The sequence below is a fragment of the Pagrus pagrus genome (genome assembly GCF_965226575.1).
Source record: "Pagrus pagrus genome assembly, chromosome: 14".
NCBI classification, from domain to species: domain Eukaryota; kingdom Metazoa; phylum Chordata; class Actinopteri; order Spariformes; family Sparidae; genus Pagrus; species Pagrus pagrus.
Window position 1 is genome coordinate 25,397,211 of NC_140198.1, and position 16,195 is coordinate 25,413,405.

The window sequence follows — 16,195 nt, forward strand, 5'->3', positions numbered from 1 at the left end:
GACACTTTGGGGAACAGCCATTTTATTAATCAAATTGGAACTTTGTGTTAGTTTCTCTTTATTCCAGTGCCACCATGGTGAACACTCATGTTAAAAATAAAAAGTGACATTTTTTTTTGTTAAAATGTATAATCATAATGAAGACAGTTCAATCATAGAAACTAATCATAGAAACTGACATAATGACCTCACAGCATTTTGGATCAAACTCTTCTCCCTTCAGGCTAACTCAAAGAAACAGAAAGAACAGAAATGGGCCAGGGTAGACAGGAACAAAAAACAGCTTCTTACGTATATCCACATTTTTTTTTTTAGATATTTCCCATAGACATTATAGGTTTGGTTTGAAGGGGGGATTCTGCTGGATTGTCTCACGTTTTTTTTTCCCTGTAGAGGAGCATCGCTGCAATGCAGCAACAGTAAATCTACTGAGGAGAGTGAGAGCCCTGAAGACTCTACCTAGTGCACTGAGAGTAGGGGGATCTATCTGGACACACTTGAGTTGGGGTGTTGTGAAGTGCAAACCATTAGTTCTCTAAACCCTCCCTATTCTAGCTAACATCATTTACCACCCTGGCAAACAAGCAGTGGTAAACTACACCTGAATACATAGCTGGAGAGTGTCCGGCCCTGTAAGTATACTCACAACATAGTTATTTTTCATCATTACAGTACAGTATAGAGCAATAGTTTTCATATACTTTTCATATCTTTTTTTCATATTGCACCATCAGAGAATGGGACACAGAGAAAGATCAACAGAGACTCCATTTCCTAATTAAAACGAGATATGTGCAAACATGACTAAGGACTTTATTAACCAAATCAATTCTTCCCTGTAATATCCACAAATAAAAGTGATTTCTCTTTTTATATATATATTTATAGTAATAAGAATAATAAATCTTCACATTGGATCATTTCATAGTGTGACAAAATGCTCGACTGGGCTGTCCAGCCACGATCGTAATCCTCATTGTCTTTTAATTGGTCAGTCCCCATGCATCCATAGGAAATAGATTTTTTTTTTCTTCAAAAAAAGTAACAATTTGAGAGCAGCTGAAAAGTTTGGACTGGTGTCAATTGCTTTCATTCCAAGATTTCTCCCAAGTTTCATTCAGTGTTTCACAAGGATATTCCATAGGAAAAAAATGACTCCAAATCGTCATCTTCCACTCCAGAAAAAAAAGATGTCCGGTTCTTATGAAAACATCGTAGCAATGGTGATAATAGATCATTTGGTAATCAATAATTAATGATCATTAATAGCTGACAACTAACAATTAATAATCACTGATTAATTATAAAGAATTAACAATAATCAAGAATAAATAATGCTCCCTCGTTACTCAATTAGTTTGGCAAAGCTCCGGCTGGAGTCGTTTCCGATGAGTGAATTTTTTCTCAAGTGAAAAAAAAAGAAAAAAAAGAAAAAAAGAAATACAAACAAGAGATAAAAGAAAGCTCTAAAATAAATAAAAGGAGATTAGTAAAAGTGACCCCGCCCTTGGAGGGGGGGACGTATATACAGAACTGCGTGGTGAAAGTCAGTTTACTGCACTTGAGTGTTAAGTCCAGTGTTAGAGTGAGTTCTAGTCCCGCCCTAGGTGCCCCTGCTGTTATACCAGCGTGTAGGACTTTGCGTAGGGGTTGCTGCTCTGTTTGAGATGTCCTCGCGAGTCCAGCAGGGACTCCTGGGAGGTGCTGAGCTTGGCGGCCTGGGCCAGCTCTGAGCCCTCTCTGTGTGGGAGCGTGGCTGCAGTGCCAGGTTGCCACTGGGCCACTGGGTCCCTGCTGGCCTGAGGGGCCTCTGTGGGCGTTGGGGGGGCCATGCGAGAGGGCCGCTTCAGAGAGCGACTCTTCTGGGGCTCCAGACAGGCCTGGCCCATGGCCGCTCTCTCCCCACTAGCTGTCCCCCTGGATGACCCCGAGCAGGACATGCCTCGGTTTAACAGGAAGTCCATGCGCAGGTACGGAGGAAGGTGAACCAACTCGCCCCCTGCAGGACAACACACACACGTCAGAGTTAGATCAAGAGAAAACATGCAGACACTCCTGCTCAACATCAACATCACCCGACCTCCTCAACTTATTTTATTCATGAACTGTTTCTTTTGATCAGCAAGAACTGAAGAACTCCATGTGTTGGTTTCAGCAGATCTTGTTTGAGGCTTTGTCCTCCGTCTATTGACTCACCTTTATATGTGATGAAAACAGCTACGTCAGCTTATCAAAGCAATAAATCAGTAGAGTTTATTCAGTATGATCACACACACACATGCAGACTGTCTCTGACACTGGCCTCATCTAATTTCATGGTCTTACCCTTCATCCCTTGTCGCTCCTGACTTACAATTGAACTATTACATAACTATAAGACTGGACTATTTTTTCAAAATTAATATCACTGCACAGCAAGGATGTTGTGCATTATTTCAATCCTATCAAGCCTGATTTTCACATTTTTACACGTATCAAAACTACCACTTGTTAAGAGCAGATCTGAATTATTTAGGTGACTTATGTTGAGGTGGTTTTCTGGATGCAGTGTCTCATTAAGAGCTGGTAGCATCTCCATAAAGTGAGGCTCATTTAGATGTTAAACCTCAATCATACATGTTGGTAAAAGTAATCAAATTTACTCTCATTCCGTTTCAACACAGCAGCCACAGTTTCCTTCTTTAGTTTCGTAAGAGAGTTCTCATGAATTTTTAGGCGGCGGTGTGAAATATTAATCGTCTAATATCTGAGAATGTTATTTTATGTTACTCAGATTGAATTTCTGACTTAATGGCTCCCCAGTTTCTCCCCTGAGGACTTTAAGTCTAACCTAACTGATACAATCACCAACTTGAATACATATTGGACTCACGGTGGTATTAGTTCATGGTTGGATATCAATATTAGACAGGAAGTTAAAATTAAGGTATTAGTGTAATATAATAAAAGGTTAGCGTGTCGTCTGGGTTCAGCCTGAGACAGCTCTGTGGCCTCTGACAGCGTGGTCTCACCCGGTCTGTGGGCCTTGGGTACGGCCATGTTCATGACCCGGCTGACGTCCTGAGGCTTGGGCGGGGAAGCAGTGAAGCGGCAGATGCCCGATTCGGACGGTGTGCTGGAGGTCAGGCTGTCGGTGTAGTCGTTGGTGCCTGCTGTCATCTGCTCTGAGGAAGTGTCAGAGATGAAGCATTCGGTGATGGTGAATTTGGCGTGGCGCAGCTGCTCCTCCATCTTGGCGTGCTCGTAGGCTCTGGCGAGCTCCTCGTAGGTGGAGGACGCGCTCTCTGTTGACACCATACTGCTCCGCGCTCGGTCTGGACACGGGCCGGGGTTAGTGGAGGAATTAGTGTAAGAGTTAGTGGCAGAATTGTTGGGATGTTACTTTGTTAAAGTTGTCAGGAAACTGATTTGTTGTTAGAGATGACGAGTAGCGTTATAGTGTACATTTTAAAACAGCTGTATCCAGATGTGTTGCTTACCTGTATCCTGAGATGGGCTGACACTGTAGCTGTCACTTTCTTTGTCCACAGAGCCTGCGACTCTGGGTGTGGGCAGCCTCCAGTCAGTGCTGAGAGTGTGGGAGGAGACAGGGGGGTGTGGGCGGTTCAGGGTCCACTGGCTGGCGTAGCGGTTGCGAGCAGCTGGGCCGGCTTTGGCTGTGCGGCGGGCTGTAGGGTCTGAGGATGAGGAGGACACAGGGTGTTTATGCAGGTCGTAGGAAGGACATGACTGAACTCAATGAAATGGTCATGGTAGTCATGGTAATAGTAAATAATTCCTTGCATCTATTATCAGTTGCAACCAAAATGTCCAAAACCTGCATGTTTCTTTTCAGGATACACAGGCTCCATTTGCAACTTCTTATCAGACATATTCTTGATTAGAAGTGACTATATCATTGAGGGTTTTGTGAAAATGATAGGAAAACACTACTTTCATAACAACAGTTTGAGTATTCAGTCTTGGATGCACAACTCATGAGCTAGTTGACCATTAGCTGTAGTCTTCTCAGGGGAGTTTCTGACCTCTAGTAGTGCTACGGACAAACAAAAGAGTCCCCGTTCGATTTGTTATATGCACAAAGTCTCACTCGTACTAACACTTGCACACAGGTGACATGATACACAGTCCTGCCAATGATTTCACACTCTTCCACTCATATACAGGTGGTAGTAATGTGCTAAGATATACAGCAATGTCCAAGATTAAGATTTACTAAGATTATTAAAATATTCATCTTTGTAAATGTTTTAGAACAAGTACAGTCTACGACAATTTATAGTCTCATACCACGATATCAATGTTATATCCATATACTACCCAGCCTTAATGGGTAACACAGAATGTAAACATAAAGTGCTGGATCTATGTTAGAGTGAAAAGAGTGTGCCATGTGAGTGAGGTGGTGGATTAGCCTGAACCAGCTCGCAGACTTTGTTTAATTTCATTCTAAAGCACTCAGCGTACAGTGGAGGTAAACAAAAAGCACATTAATGGAGGACAATTACAAATGAATAAAAGGAATAATGCTTGGGAAAAGAAGATAGCTGTGAAAACAGAACCAAATGTTTATTTAATGTATTATGAAGTTAAAAAAAAGCGTCCGTACTGGACTTACTGGTTCCTGGTCTGGCATCGGACACATCTACCAGAGGACCGGTGGCTTGGGACAGGGACTGGTAGTGGACTGTGTGTGTGACTGTGGACGACTTCTGTTTCTGGGTCTCCCCGAAGTCGTTATCAGTCAGCAACACAGTGGACCTGTCGTCTGCGGGACAGCAACAAAAACGAGCTCAGCACTTTAATAAGCATTTGCTGTATTCATTACTCAAAACAAAACAAACAAACAAGAGCAGCTCCCTCCGTGGCAGCAGTACACACCAGTGGTGAGCTTACCAACAGTCTCCATGGTGTCTCTCTCCTCGATGAGGAGCTGGGCCCTGGGGATGTCAATGTGCATGCGGAGCGTCTGTTGCTGTTTGTTAATTGGCTCTGCTGGACGAGTGTTTTTACTGAGGAGCACAAAACAAAAGAGAACTTCATTATCACAAACTCCTGTCATAATAAACTTTCCTCTGACAACAATGCTGTGTGCATACTGAGATGAAGTTGTTGAACATTCTTACCTCATGAGCATCTCAGCCAAACTTTTTGCATCTGGAAAACAAACAGAAAACGTCCTTTAACTTGCTGAAGATAAGAGAGTAGAGTCTTAACTGTCATGTTCGATGATTTTCTCATCTCACCTCGGAGCCTCTTCAGCCTCTGCTCTCTCCTCCTCCTCCTCAGAACCAGCAGCCCAATGAAAATTACAACAATGCCCACCAACACACAGGAAATGGTCACCATCATCTTCAGACCTTCACCGCCACCAGAGTTGTCCTCACTCACATTGGGTGCCTTCACCAGAGGTGCGATGGTACCTGTGCAGAAGTCATATGATATGAGTTATACTGTTGCTCAACCCAGATGGGCTTAAAGACATAATTTACATGACAGGAAACAATCGTCAGTGTTGTTGTAGGAATCACAAAAACAAAATCATTTGATTTGTGCTGCTGAATGATATCTACTGAATCACCGTTATGATATAGTGCAAAAGTTGCTGAAGACCGCCAGCAGCTCCGAGTTAAGAGTTTAACATTTGATTCCAATCAGGCTGCTGCACTCTGTTAATACCTGCACTCGACCTTTTGCAGAATTGGTGGTTGTACCTGGTTCCCAATCTGCCAAAGTGTACTTAAATGCCAATGAACTCATCCTTCATAACTAAATGCTTAGCCTGGGTTTCTTCTCAACAGCTGCAGGATGCTGATGAAGCAGGAAGTGACGTGGTTGGTCTTCAGAACCGCTTATGGCAGAATACCACTGAGCTCCCAGGGCGCAATATGAGCTGGCTGTGCCCTTTATCTCAGAGGACATCATGAAATTATTCTACTCATGTGGTGGCATTCAGTAGGCTTGTGATGGAGTGTTATAAGCAGCAACACACAGACCAGTTACAGCCACCGGAGTCAGCATGAAATGTGTCTTTTATTGTCGAATTCAATCACCTCCACCTCCGGAAAGAGTGATTTATTTCTCTTTGTTTCAAACTTCTACTGTTAGCCAGACTCAGTATGCTGAAAGCGTAGGTCTTTTATCACAGATGCTCTACTTATTCAACAGTCAGAGTTCCAGTGTTCACATCATACTATGTCTGGAGCAGCCGGTGAATCATACAGGCACAGTTTCAGCAGGCCATGACGGATATTTCAGAGACTCCGTCCCCTGCAAAGAAAAGAGTAGGCAACAGTTCTGTTCCCTGCTGTTTTGTTACTCACTGCCGTCATAGCTGAGCGTTGCGAACTTGACTCTCTTCTCAGCGTAGCCGGCGCTGTTGTAGACCTTCATCTGCAGCTCGTACCAGGTGGCCTCCTGCAGGTCATACAGGATGTAGCTCTTGGTGAGGGAGGTGCGCTGTGCCGTGGTCCATGTGGGTGATTCTACAGGCCGATACTCCAAGGTGAAGGAGGTGATAGGGCAGCCACCGTTATTCCAGCCGTTCAGGTTGAGTTTGACCCGGGTGGCGTTGATGCTGGTGAAGAGCTCCTGTTCTTTAGAGTACTGAGGTTCTGCAGAGGGAGGGGAAGGAACGTGTGTTGTCAGTGTGTTGACAATTAACCTTTGCCGGAAGTTACAAGTTGCAGGCTCCAACTAACAATTATTTTCATTATCAATTAATCGTACAATCGTTTACTTAATCGCTTGATCTAAAAAAAGTTAACTATATAAGTCAACTATAATATTATGCACAACTAAAAAGAAAACTGTGTTTACCTTTCCCATGAGTCTTTGCTTCAATGATCTCACTAATGCGTCCTGGCCCCACTGCATTCTGGGCTGTGAGTGTGAACTTGTACCAGGTGCCACACTTAAGATTCTCCAGCCGATAGGAGCGCTCACTGGGACTGATGGCGAAGTTCCCCCACTGCTCGCTGTTATCCTCAGAGTACTGCAGGATGTAGCCTGGGGAAGAACACGTGACTGTGAATAGAGAGCCCTTCTGCTACTACTGAGAAGGAAAACAGAAAAAAAACAACAGAAACAAAAACAGTGAAACAAAAGACAGTCTGACCTCTTATGGAGCTGCCTCCGTTGTCTCCAGGGATCCAGGAGAGGGTTATTGAGGTGGTGGTGGTCTTGGTCACTGTGAGACGAGGCTGGTCAGGTGGAACTGAAGGAAAGAAAACAGACAAAGCCCACCAATAATTAATTAAAAGGACAAGTCACAGGAGAGAAGATGTGTCTATCAGACAAAGAGTTTTTCCTACTGTTACAATATGTGTAAAATTATAAGTGCTATTTCAGCTGGACTTGTTTCACTTTCTTCACCTCCCATCCAAGAGGCTTCTTCAGTCTTCAAGAAACTGAAACAAGTCCAGCTGCCTACGATATAGCACTTAGAATTACCATGACCTGGATGACTGAGAACCTTCATCAGCAATGTGTTAAAAGCATGACCTGTGTGTTTAAATTCTCATGGGGACCAGTTGTTTAGAGCTGGTACAGAAGCGCTGTATTTTCCACTTGTTTTATTTCTTACCTTGAACCTGCAGGTTGAGGACGATCTTGTCCGACCCAAAGCTGTTACTGGCCACACAAGTGTAGTTCCCAGAATCCTCTGCTTTCACCGTGCGAATAACAAGGCTGCCGTTACCGTGGACACTGCGCCGGCTGTCAATCACAACAGGCGCTGGGGTTCCATTGCTGAAACACACGTGTAAGAATTAGCGTTATGTTTTCAGCTGCTGTTGGAGACGGTATGAACAACATCTGCTGCATGTTTGTCTTTGTACTGTACTTACATCTCCTTCAGCCACTTGATGGTCGGCGATGGATCACCCACTGCTTTACAAGGCAGCACAATGTCTCTCATCCAGGGGGTCGTTACTGTTCTGTTGAAGGTCAGGATCCGAGCCGGGGCTGCAAAAATACACACATGCCACATCAGCCAACAGAGGAGATGCAGTAACACATGGGTGTGTTGTTGTTTGCGTAATGATTTCAGAAGACTTTCACTGTTGTTGTCCTTTCCTCGCTAACCCCTCAGCTCACTGAGTCAGGGCTACATGCTCAGGGGCCACAATCTGACGGTGTTTCTCTCTCTATCTAAGCATTGGAGCAGAGAGGAGAGAACATCCATCACCTGGACACCAGACAGGACTCTGGGTCCTGACTCCAGACACCATGGAGTCTATCAGTGTATGCAATCAGCTTATCAGCTCTCACCAACCATGTTAAGTGTTGACAGGGCCAAACACAGGCTAATTCACATTCAACTGCTGCTTCCCCACCTGTTGTCTTGTAAGGAGATACCAGGAATGACTACTGACTATTTTTTTGTGAAACCACATGGGTCAAGTGAGTTGGGGTAAAAAGGTGAAGCAGTGTAATCCACATCGAGGGATCCTGTTTGCATTTCAATTTACAGTACGCTGGACTAAACTGACTTTGAAGAAGTTATTAAAAGTTAGCAACTGGACCTACTGCAATAACATGGTATACTCTGAATTGTAAAATGTCCTTCCTCATTGCTGTACAGAACTTGTGCTTCAACCTGAAGGAGTCCTAAAATGATGCACGCTATCTTGCACTTGTAGTCCCGCCAGGACGAGGACACCATCTACCTCTTTTACAGGCTGACAGAAGTTTTTTATTTACCAGTAAATCAGGCAGATTAAATGTGGAACACAGTACTGTTTCTACCAAAGACCGGCTCCACCTACCCTCAGCCATGGGCTTGACAGTGATGATTTCACTTTCGTTTCCACGGCCTGCAGCGGTGACGGCCACCACCCAGATACTGTATTGACGGTTCCTGCTCAGGTTGGGGATGCGGTAGAAGAAAACATCTGGGGCTGCCTCAAACTCACTGCTCACCTGGAGGAGGAAAAACATTTAGGACTGTCAGAACTTTTTTATCTTGTTTTCCATCAACATTTAATACTGACTTAAAGGGTAATTCCAGTACTTTAAAATCTGGGCTGTATGTTGACATATTTTGGTGTTTACATGACTAATAGGTACAAAAAGGTTTTAGAAGCGGTCCTGCAGATCTCAGTCGGCAGCTATGAGACGGGCTGAAATGGCTGAAATGTAATCTTTGAGTGTAACTGCGCCCATCAAAAGTACAGCCACTTAAAGCGCTTGTTTTTGCCAGAGACAGGCTCAGATTGTTATTCTAAGTGTCTGACAACATTACTGAAAGGATCCCTGGGGAGACAAACTTTTGAGATCCTTTTTGTTTAACCAGAAACAACCTGGTGTTAGTTCTCTGTAGGCTCCTCACGAATAGTAACTCCTTTACATCACACATAGCCTTTCCATCAATTTCAACATTTTGATTACAGATGCTTTAAGTTGCTTTTATTTTTAGGAAAATACTTTTCATAAGGAACAAACAGCCTCAGCGCTGGTATGCAGGTCAGAAAGTATTAAGACAGACTAACACATTGTTGATTCTGGTCCTTTTATGGGATTAGTTGACAAGAAAAATAAGGAAGCCTTCTCCTAGAAGTTATTTTAGTTACTAAGTCTCATGGCCAGATGGCCCAAATGATCAGTTTAATTTCACTCAATATTAAACGCTTAATTTATCACAGGAACTTTAATGACTAAAAATACTGACTGTCTCATTTCATATATTTTTAAATGTGTTACCGTGGGGTGTGGGTTGGAGCAGAAAACGGTGTATTTCCTGATGATGCCGTTCACTTTGAGAGGAGGAAGCCAGGACACAAACACCACAGAGTTTGATGCAGCTGCTGCCTTCACACCCGCCGGAGGACCAGGGACTGAAAGGAACAGATGAGCCAGGTGATATATTTCACACATTAAGCTAATATTATTACTCAGAAGATCTTTATGGGGCTTTTTGCACTGATTGTAAAGCAAGATAACAGATGGCCGAATGTCATTTTCTACAGGACTTCCTGCTACATACAAGAGTTACAGCTCTCCACTTAATAAGCATATTTAAGACCCTGCTGCCTCCTTACCTCATTTTTACCACAGGGGTTCATTCACTGCTACAAAGTATTCTCAGTTTAGCAAAACTGATCTAATCTCCATGTAATATAAATATCAGACTGACATACTGCAATTCCTTGAGGCCCTACAGCAGCGAGTTAAACTTACACTTCAGCACAAGTATGAGCATATCTGTAAAACAGCCTGGCTGAGATACAAGTGAAATGTGACAGCTGCCTTTTATTTGGAAAAGTGACTTAATCTTCCTACCATCTTCCTTGGTGCGGGTGTAAATCTGCTCACTGCGAACACCGTCTCCAGCTCTGGTGAAGGCCAGCACCTGGATGCTGTAGTTGGTGTACTTCTCCAGTCCGTCCAGCTCCAGAGAGGGCTTCGAGGTCGTCACATTCCTGATCTCTCCGAGCTCTGATAGACGGAGAACAGGAGAGGGAGGAGGAATAAAGTTACATTTAGTGAGGACACCTCAGGTCAAAGATGTTTTCCATGCAGGTCTCTTACTGTAAATACTTCGGTGATGTGACAAGCTGCCACTGATCCAAACATGTGACTATTATATTATACAGCAGATCACATACATTAAAGTAGATGTCAGTCCCTGGGGTGTCATAGCACAGCCTTGGATATAATGTCATATTCAATCATCAGGCTTAAACAACCCTGCACCCGAGGTCTGCTGGGGTAGCAGGTCCTGACTGGCACCCTGCTGTCCTCAGCTGTTAGGGTCTGAATTATTGATGTCTTATATTATATTCCTTTTTTAACAATGTGTTCTTCTCCCTCCTTTCTCTATTTTCACTTCTCTCTGGAGATCTACGAGACCAGCTGCATCTCCTCTTCTCTTGCTTTTAATGAGCAATTAAAATGACTGGAATACCCATCGCACTTGCAGACATTTACTGTACAGTAAATGTGTTTTGTGCATGGTTGTGTGTATATGTGTGTGTGGCATGATATCCAGTTATACAGCCCAGATACAAAAATAAAACAACCTTTTAAAATCTGAAACCATTAGTTAATTAAAGGTCCAAGAAACTCTCCTGAATTTGAGCTTTTCTGGTATGTTGTATTGACACCAACCATTAGAAATGTCACCAATTGCTGTGAATGACTTCAATGTTGTTAACTTAACTTACATGTTTTATTATCTTATTTCCTGGTATAGATGCTCGGTTAAAAAACAAAGCATATTACTAAATGGGCTCAGGGACACTTTGTAAAATGCTGTCTGTAAACAAAGTTTGTCTGCAAATGACTTCTGCATTCTGGTGTTTTTAATGTATTACACAGCATCCAAACTTTTTCAGAATCAAGGTTCCAACAGTGAAATGAACATGTTACATACATGATTTACTGTCTCAGCTGTTGGAGCGCTCAGTAATGTTAACCAGCTTGTTGTATTGTAACTCATCTCTCTCTGCAGCAGTACACACAAAAAACAATGCAGCATTTGTTTTGTCATTTTTCGGTTGGTGGCTCATCCCAGTCAACAACACAGTTTATGACCGTGAGATTGTTCTGTTTACTTGACACTTGCACCTGAACTTCCACGAGAATAATCCTTCAAAGCACTGAGGATTTTTAGTTGTTTCTGGATGGAATTTCTGGCCTGTGTCTCCCTCTGCTGGTCACTGTCAATACATTCTCTCATACTGAAGAACATTATCACAGATGAACAGCTTCAATCCAAATGATACAAGTGTGTATTGTGGACCGTTATATATATTTATCTACAACAACATGCCTCAAATCCTCTACAAATCATGACATTTAAATTGAACTATGAGCATTGGCCCATGGAGCCACAGACTGTTACCATGCAAACTAATCCTGGCTGTCAGGTCCTGAGTGTTCATGTTCTATGGGCAGGCCAACATGATGTGACAGTGCAGGGGTCAAAGGTAATCGTGCTGTCACAACCCATCCCTCTGACACAAACCCAGCATTTGACAATGGCCTGGCACGCTGTCTGACTTCCACAGGACCAAGCAGACTTTTGGCCAGTGGTGGAGGTTACTCAACTACCCACAATGCACCTGGGTAACTATAAGCTATATCTTACTCTTTAGCATCAATAACAATCCTCATTACTTGATTCATTATGTACAGTAAACACAGCATTACACAGCCTTTTGCATTCAGCACAGATTACTGGATAAATAAACACTGGATCGCATCAAGACAGAAACACAGTGATATCAGATGCACCATAATATATTATCATTCATGCTTTTCTCTATCTACTATGTTTTTTTCTATGTAGCAGTTTGATTGGCTGAAATGTTTTTATTCTGGATAATTTATATAACTCATGTATCCTATTTTACAGAATCTTTGTGATGTTTTTATTTTTAATAATCTGTCAAAGTAAAGTTTTTTTATATTTATATTTTGGCCCTTTCAATATGCATGGAGTGTCCCCTATATATGAGTATAAGATAGTGTTATCCAGCTCGGCTCTGATTGGCCCAGGGTAGACTCTTAATGGGGCCCTGTGGAGTTTTCTTATAAACAAACAATAGTAATGTTTACATTCAGAGTGACTCATCTTTACATCTAATACATGTGTTGAAAGTATTTATTCCTCAGAAATAATTTGCAAAGCCGATCTAAATCCAGATCAACTTTTGCTTGTTTTGTGATGTTTATTTGACAAAGTCTGATGAAAATCTCTGTTGGATCAAAACATTGCTATGTTAAATTCAATTTACTGTGAGCTACTAGTGTGGGGTAAATACTATGCACATATTAAGTTTCATATATACATATAGAGTTAATGTCTTTAAGTAGTGTACAGATATAAATGTGTACCTCCATCAGGCAGGTTGGCCCAGTAGATGACCCTAAAACCCAGCAGGTTGCCATTCAGAGCGTCTTTCGGAGGAGTCAGCCAGGACAGAGAGATGACCTCTGGAGACGTAGCAGTGGCCTGGACGTTCTCTGGAGGACGGCTGGGCACTGAGAGGGAAGAGCCAGGACACAGAGTATGAAAAGAGTGAACTCTCAGTAGAAACAATCAGACTGACAGTACAGTAGCAGCACCCTCTGATCTCCACTAGGTTGTGATATAAGCTCACAAATCTCTCACACTGAGCTGAGTGCCTCTTTGAGAACAGCACATTTACAGCTGTGGTTAGCAATACCGCAGTTGGATTTATGTTACAGACAGGTGTAACAAAAATGTAATTATATCAAACATATCACATCCAACATTTGTGTAGAATCCTGTGTTGGTTTTTCCAGTATCCCCTACTGTTCTTCCCTCATGTTCTCTTTGTATAGTTTTATTCAGAACATTCTGCCCATCATCAAGACTCCACTGAGTTAGACATCATACTTGAGCTTCATCTCATGTCTTACCATCCTCCAGTGTGGTAGCAGCCACCTCTGTGGAAGAGGGCCCTGTCCCAGCGCTGTTGCTGGCTTGTACTACGACTCCATACTGGGTGAACTTCTTCAGGTTGTCCAGAACAAGGTTCTCTGCGTTATCTCCTGTGGTCTCCACGCTGATCACACTGAATTGGTAGTTTCCACCAGAGCTGTACTCCCTGTAGCCCACCTGGTAGCCCCTGATGGCTCCATTCTGTAGGTGCTTCTTGGGCGACTGGCAAAGGAAAGACAGGGGTTAATCGAGACAATGGTGATGAATGTCCCTGCGTTTTTCTACTTGTGTGCAAAGTAGCACATCTGAGTAAAGAGGATATGTGGTAAAAGACACCAATTTGCACACTTTTAACATAGTTATGTTGTTCTCTTCCCCTGAGTGCCCTTCAAGGTCCAGATTAGGTATCCTCTTTTGTTTTTCACCCATGCCCCTGACATCATGGTGCAACATATGCAAATGTATTCCTGTTAGTGCTGAATGAGGGCCTTGTCAACACTTAGAACAGTAGGACAATATATGAATAGCATTATAATCCTCATATAATGATTAATCAACAGTAACACAGCTGGCATCCAAGCTGAGGCATTCATACAGCAGCCAACACCATCCTCTTCTTTGGCTGCATGGTTTCTCTACTTATGAAAACATAAGTAGAGAGGAAGTAAAATTACATTACAAGTCATCGAATGAGGTGTCTATTAAGATGCATTCTGGTGCCATGTGTGAAATGAGTATGTTTCTCTTGGATTTACACACTCTTGAAGACAAGATCCAAGGTTTAAGAAGACCAAAACGTGCAAATGATGGAAAAAATAACCTGTTATCTCACCTAAACCACCAGACATGAGATGACAGACTGGTAATGGCCAAAAATATTGTAGCTACACACACACACAGTTATTTTAACACCTTTACTATTGAGGAACAGCCAGCTCAGCACACATGCTGTTTTCCTGTAATATCCTGTTTTACATTCATAAAGTCAAACAGTCACACCTGGGAGCTGACCAGTACAGCTGAGCAGCTCAACTGAAGCAGCAGCAGGTTAAATGTTTAGTTCAAAGACTCATTGACTTAGTTAACTAACTTGAACTGAATTTAAAACGGCATTTGAATGAATCTTTCAGCCACAACTCATCGCTCAGCTCTGTCATCCAGGATTGTACCTATCTGAACAAAACTACACACTCCCTTCATCGATAAGGAGTCGGAGTAACTTACCCGCCAAGTGACTCGAATGCTCTGAGAGGAGAGGGCTTCCAGCTGCACCTCCTGAGGTGGTCCATCAGGAGCTGAGATCACATCACCAACATGTCAACATCATAAAACTGTACACATCCAACAACTGTCTCAAACATATTTACAAGATACGACATACATTTACTGCTGCACAAAACTCTACTCAGCAAATGTCAAGATGTGAGTCTGAGTGTGGATGTGGTGGTTGTTTTTATAGGTGGCCGCTGAGGGTGAGGAGAAGTGCTCTGTGGGGGGTGGCAGGGATGGGAGATGAAGGGACGGGGGGCTAATTTGCAGAGGGGGTCCAGCCTCAGTCTATTGATCGTAGTGTGACATTTACTACTGAGGCCGCTAATTGAAAAGTTCTGCTTTTAGTGTGGGGTCAGCGTGTGTTCAATAATGCAACAGAGCCAATGGTGCTGATGTCACCGGGCTGTTAATGAATTGACTCAGTCGGCCCTTTACTTCCTTATGCCTCTTGTCTTTCACTCACGTCTGACTGTTGTCTTTCTCACTGTTTTGTTGGGTCACAGTAACAAACTGATTTACTCTTGTTACCATTACTGTATATTATAAGTTGCATCAAAATAAAGGGTGTGTCTGTAACGTTTGCTCCTGAAACACAGCAGACTATATACACATTGGTGGGTGGGTAGAAAAAGAAAGTTCATTCTCACCTGCTTCATCAGTGGTGATGGTGAGCTCATTGCTGGCCTCGCTTTTACCGATCAGGTTCTTGGCAAACATGCGGATGTTGTAGGTGGAGGAGGGGTGCAGGTCGATGATAGTGGCCTGGTTGAGCTGAGGTGAGACATCTTTGGTCTTCTGAGCGGTATCCCAGGAGGCTGTAGAGGGGAGAGGCCGAGGTTTATTGGGGTTGCAGAAGTCAAGGGAGAGGTCAAATCTAGCTAAGTGCATTAGGACGGGCTATATTACATTAAAGCTCTGAAGCAAAGTGACTGCAGCAATAATTCATCAACCAAAACACATAATTCTCCACACATTTCATCCAAAGCTAAATGTAAAGTAGTTGTTTTGCTCAGAATATGACCATACCATCTCATTTTAGATATACATGTGTCTCTTGTACCTGACTTGTTCTTGCTCTCAATATCGAAGCCTGTTATTGGGCTGTTGCCATCAAAACCCATAGTCCAACGCAGTGCAATGGTCCTGTCCTTCACTTCTCTGATCTCCACCTCTGGGGGGTCTGGGGGCTCTACGAGGCACAAAGATGACAAACACTTTTATTTTGGTGTAACTGAAAAGAAGGTTAAATAGCAATTTGCTATTATCTGTAATTGGTATGAAGGTTGAAAATGTACATCAAGGCATTGGTTTATTTTTTCTTTGAGCAGTTGAAGTGGCTGCATGTATACCTTGCACTGTGAGCTGTATGATTCCTCTGTCTTCACCGAAGGAGTTGATGGCATGGCAGGAGAAGAAGCCGGAGTCCTCCCTCACTGTGGGCATGATCTGATGGATGCACAAGAATCAGATGAGTTTAGAAATTAACTGATGCAAAATATCAAATGCATTTGG

The 16,195-nt window shown here is 42.9% G+C and overlaps 1 protein-coding gene across 5 annotated transcripts in view; it reads right to left on the reverse strand.

The window, feature by feature from the left end:
• The window catches only part of LOC311269963 (cell adhesion molecule DSCAM-like), a 94,343-nt gene continuing 78,148 nt past the window's right edge, over positions 1 to 16,195 (reverse strand). Inside the window, exons 13-33 of one of the 5 annotated variants that reach the window (XM_084374531.1) lie at positions 16,033 to 16,129; positions 15,744 to 15,872; positions 15,331 to 15,498; positions 14,636 to 14,706; positions 13,390 to 13,633; positions 12,841 to 12,987; positions 10,282 to 10,437; positions 9,703 to 9,836; positions 8,769 to 8,922; positions 7,848 to 7,965; positions 7,586 to 7,749; positions 7,118 to 7,216; positions 6,820 to 7,008; positions 6,324 to 6,614; positions 5,247 to 5,423; positions 5,127 to 5,157; positions 4,882 to 5,012; positions 4,619 to 4,768; positions 3,480 to 3,677; positions 3,012 to 3,314; positions 1 to 1,999 (exon numbers count right to left, since the gene is read on the reverse strand). In XM_084374531.1, the coding sequence (XP_084230657.1) occupies positions 1,620 to 1,999; positions 3,012 to 3,314; positions 3,480 to 3,677; positions 4,619 to 4,768; positions 4,882 to 5,012; positions 5,127 to 5,157; positions 5,247 to 5,423; positions 6,324 to 6,614; positions 6,820 to 7,008; positions 7,118 to 7,216; positions 7,586 to 7,749; positions 7,848 to 7,965; positions 8,769 to 8,922; positions 9,703 to 9,836; positions 10,282 to 10,437; positions 12,841 to 12,987; positions 13,390 to 13,633; positions 14,636 to 14,706; positions 15,331 to 15,498; positions 15,744 to 15,872; positions 16,033 to 16,129 (3,531 nt within the window). In that variant the 3' untranslated portion in view covers positions 1 to 1,619. Of the gene's footprint in view, positions 2,000 to 3,011; positions 3,315 to 3,479; positions 3,678 to 4,609; positions 4,769 to 4,881; positions 5,013 to 5,126; positions 5,158 to 5,246; positions 5,424 to 6,323; positions 6,615 to 6,819; positions 7,009 to 7,117; positions 7,217 to 7,585; positions 7,750 to 7,847; positions 7,966 to 8,768; positions 8,923 to 9,702; positions 9,837 to 10,281; positions 10,438 to 12,840; positions 12,988 to 13,389; positions 13,634 to 14,635; positions 14,707 to 15,330; positions 15,499 to 15,743; positions 15,873 to 16,032; positions 16,130 to 16,195 lie in introns of all 5 variants that reach the window. The other 4 variants (XM_084374530.1, XM_084374533.1, XM_084374532.1 and 1 more) reach the window with 4 other exon arrangements.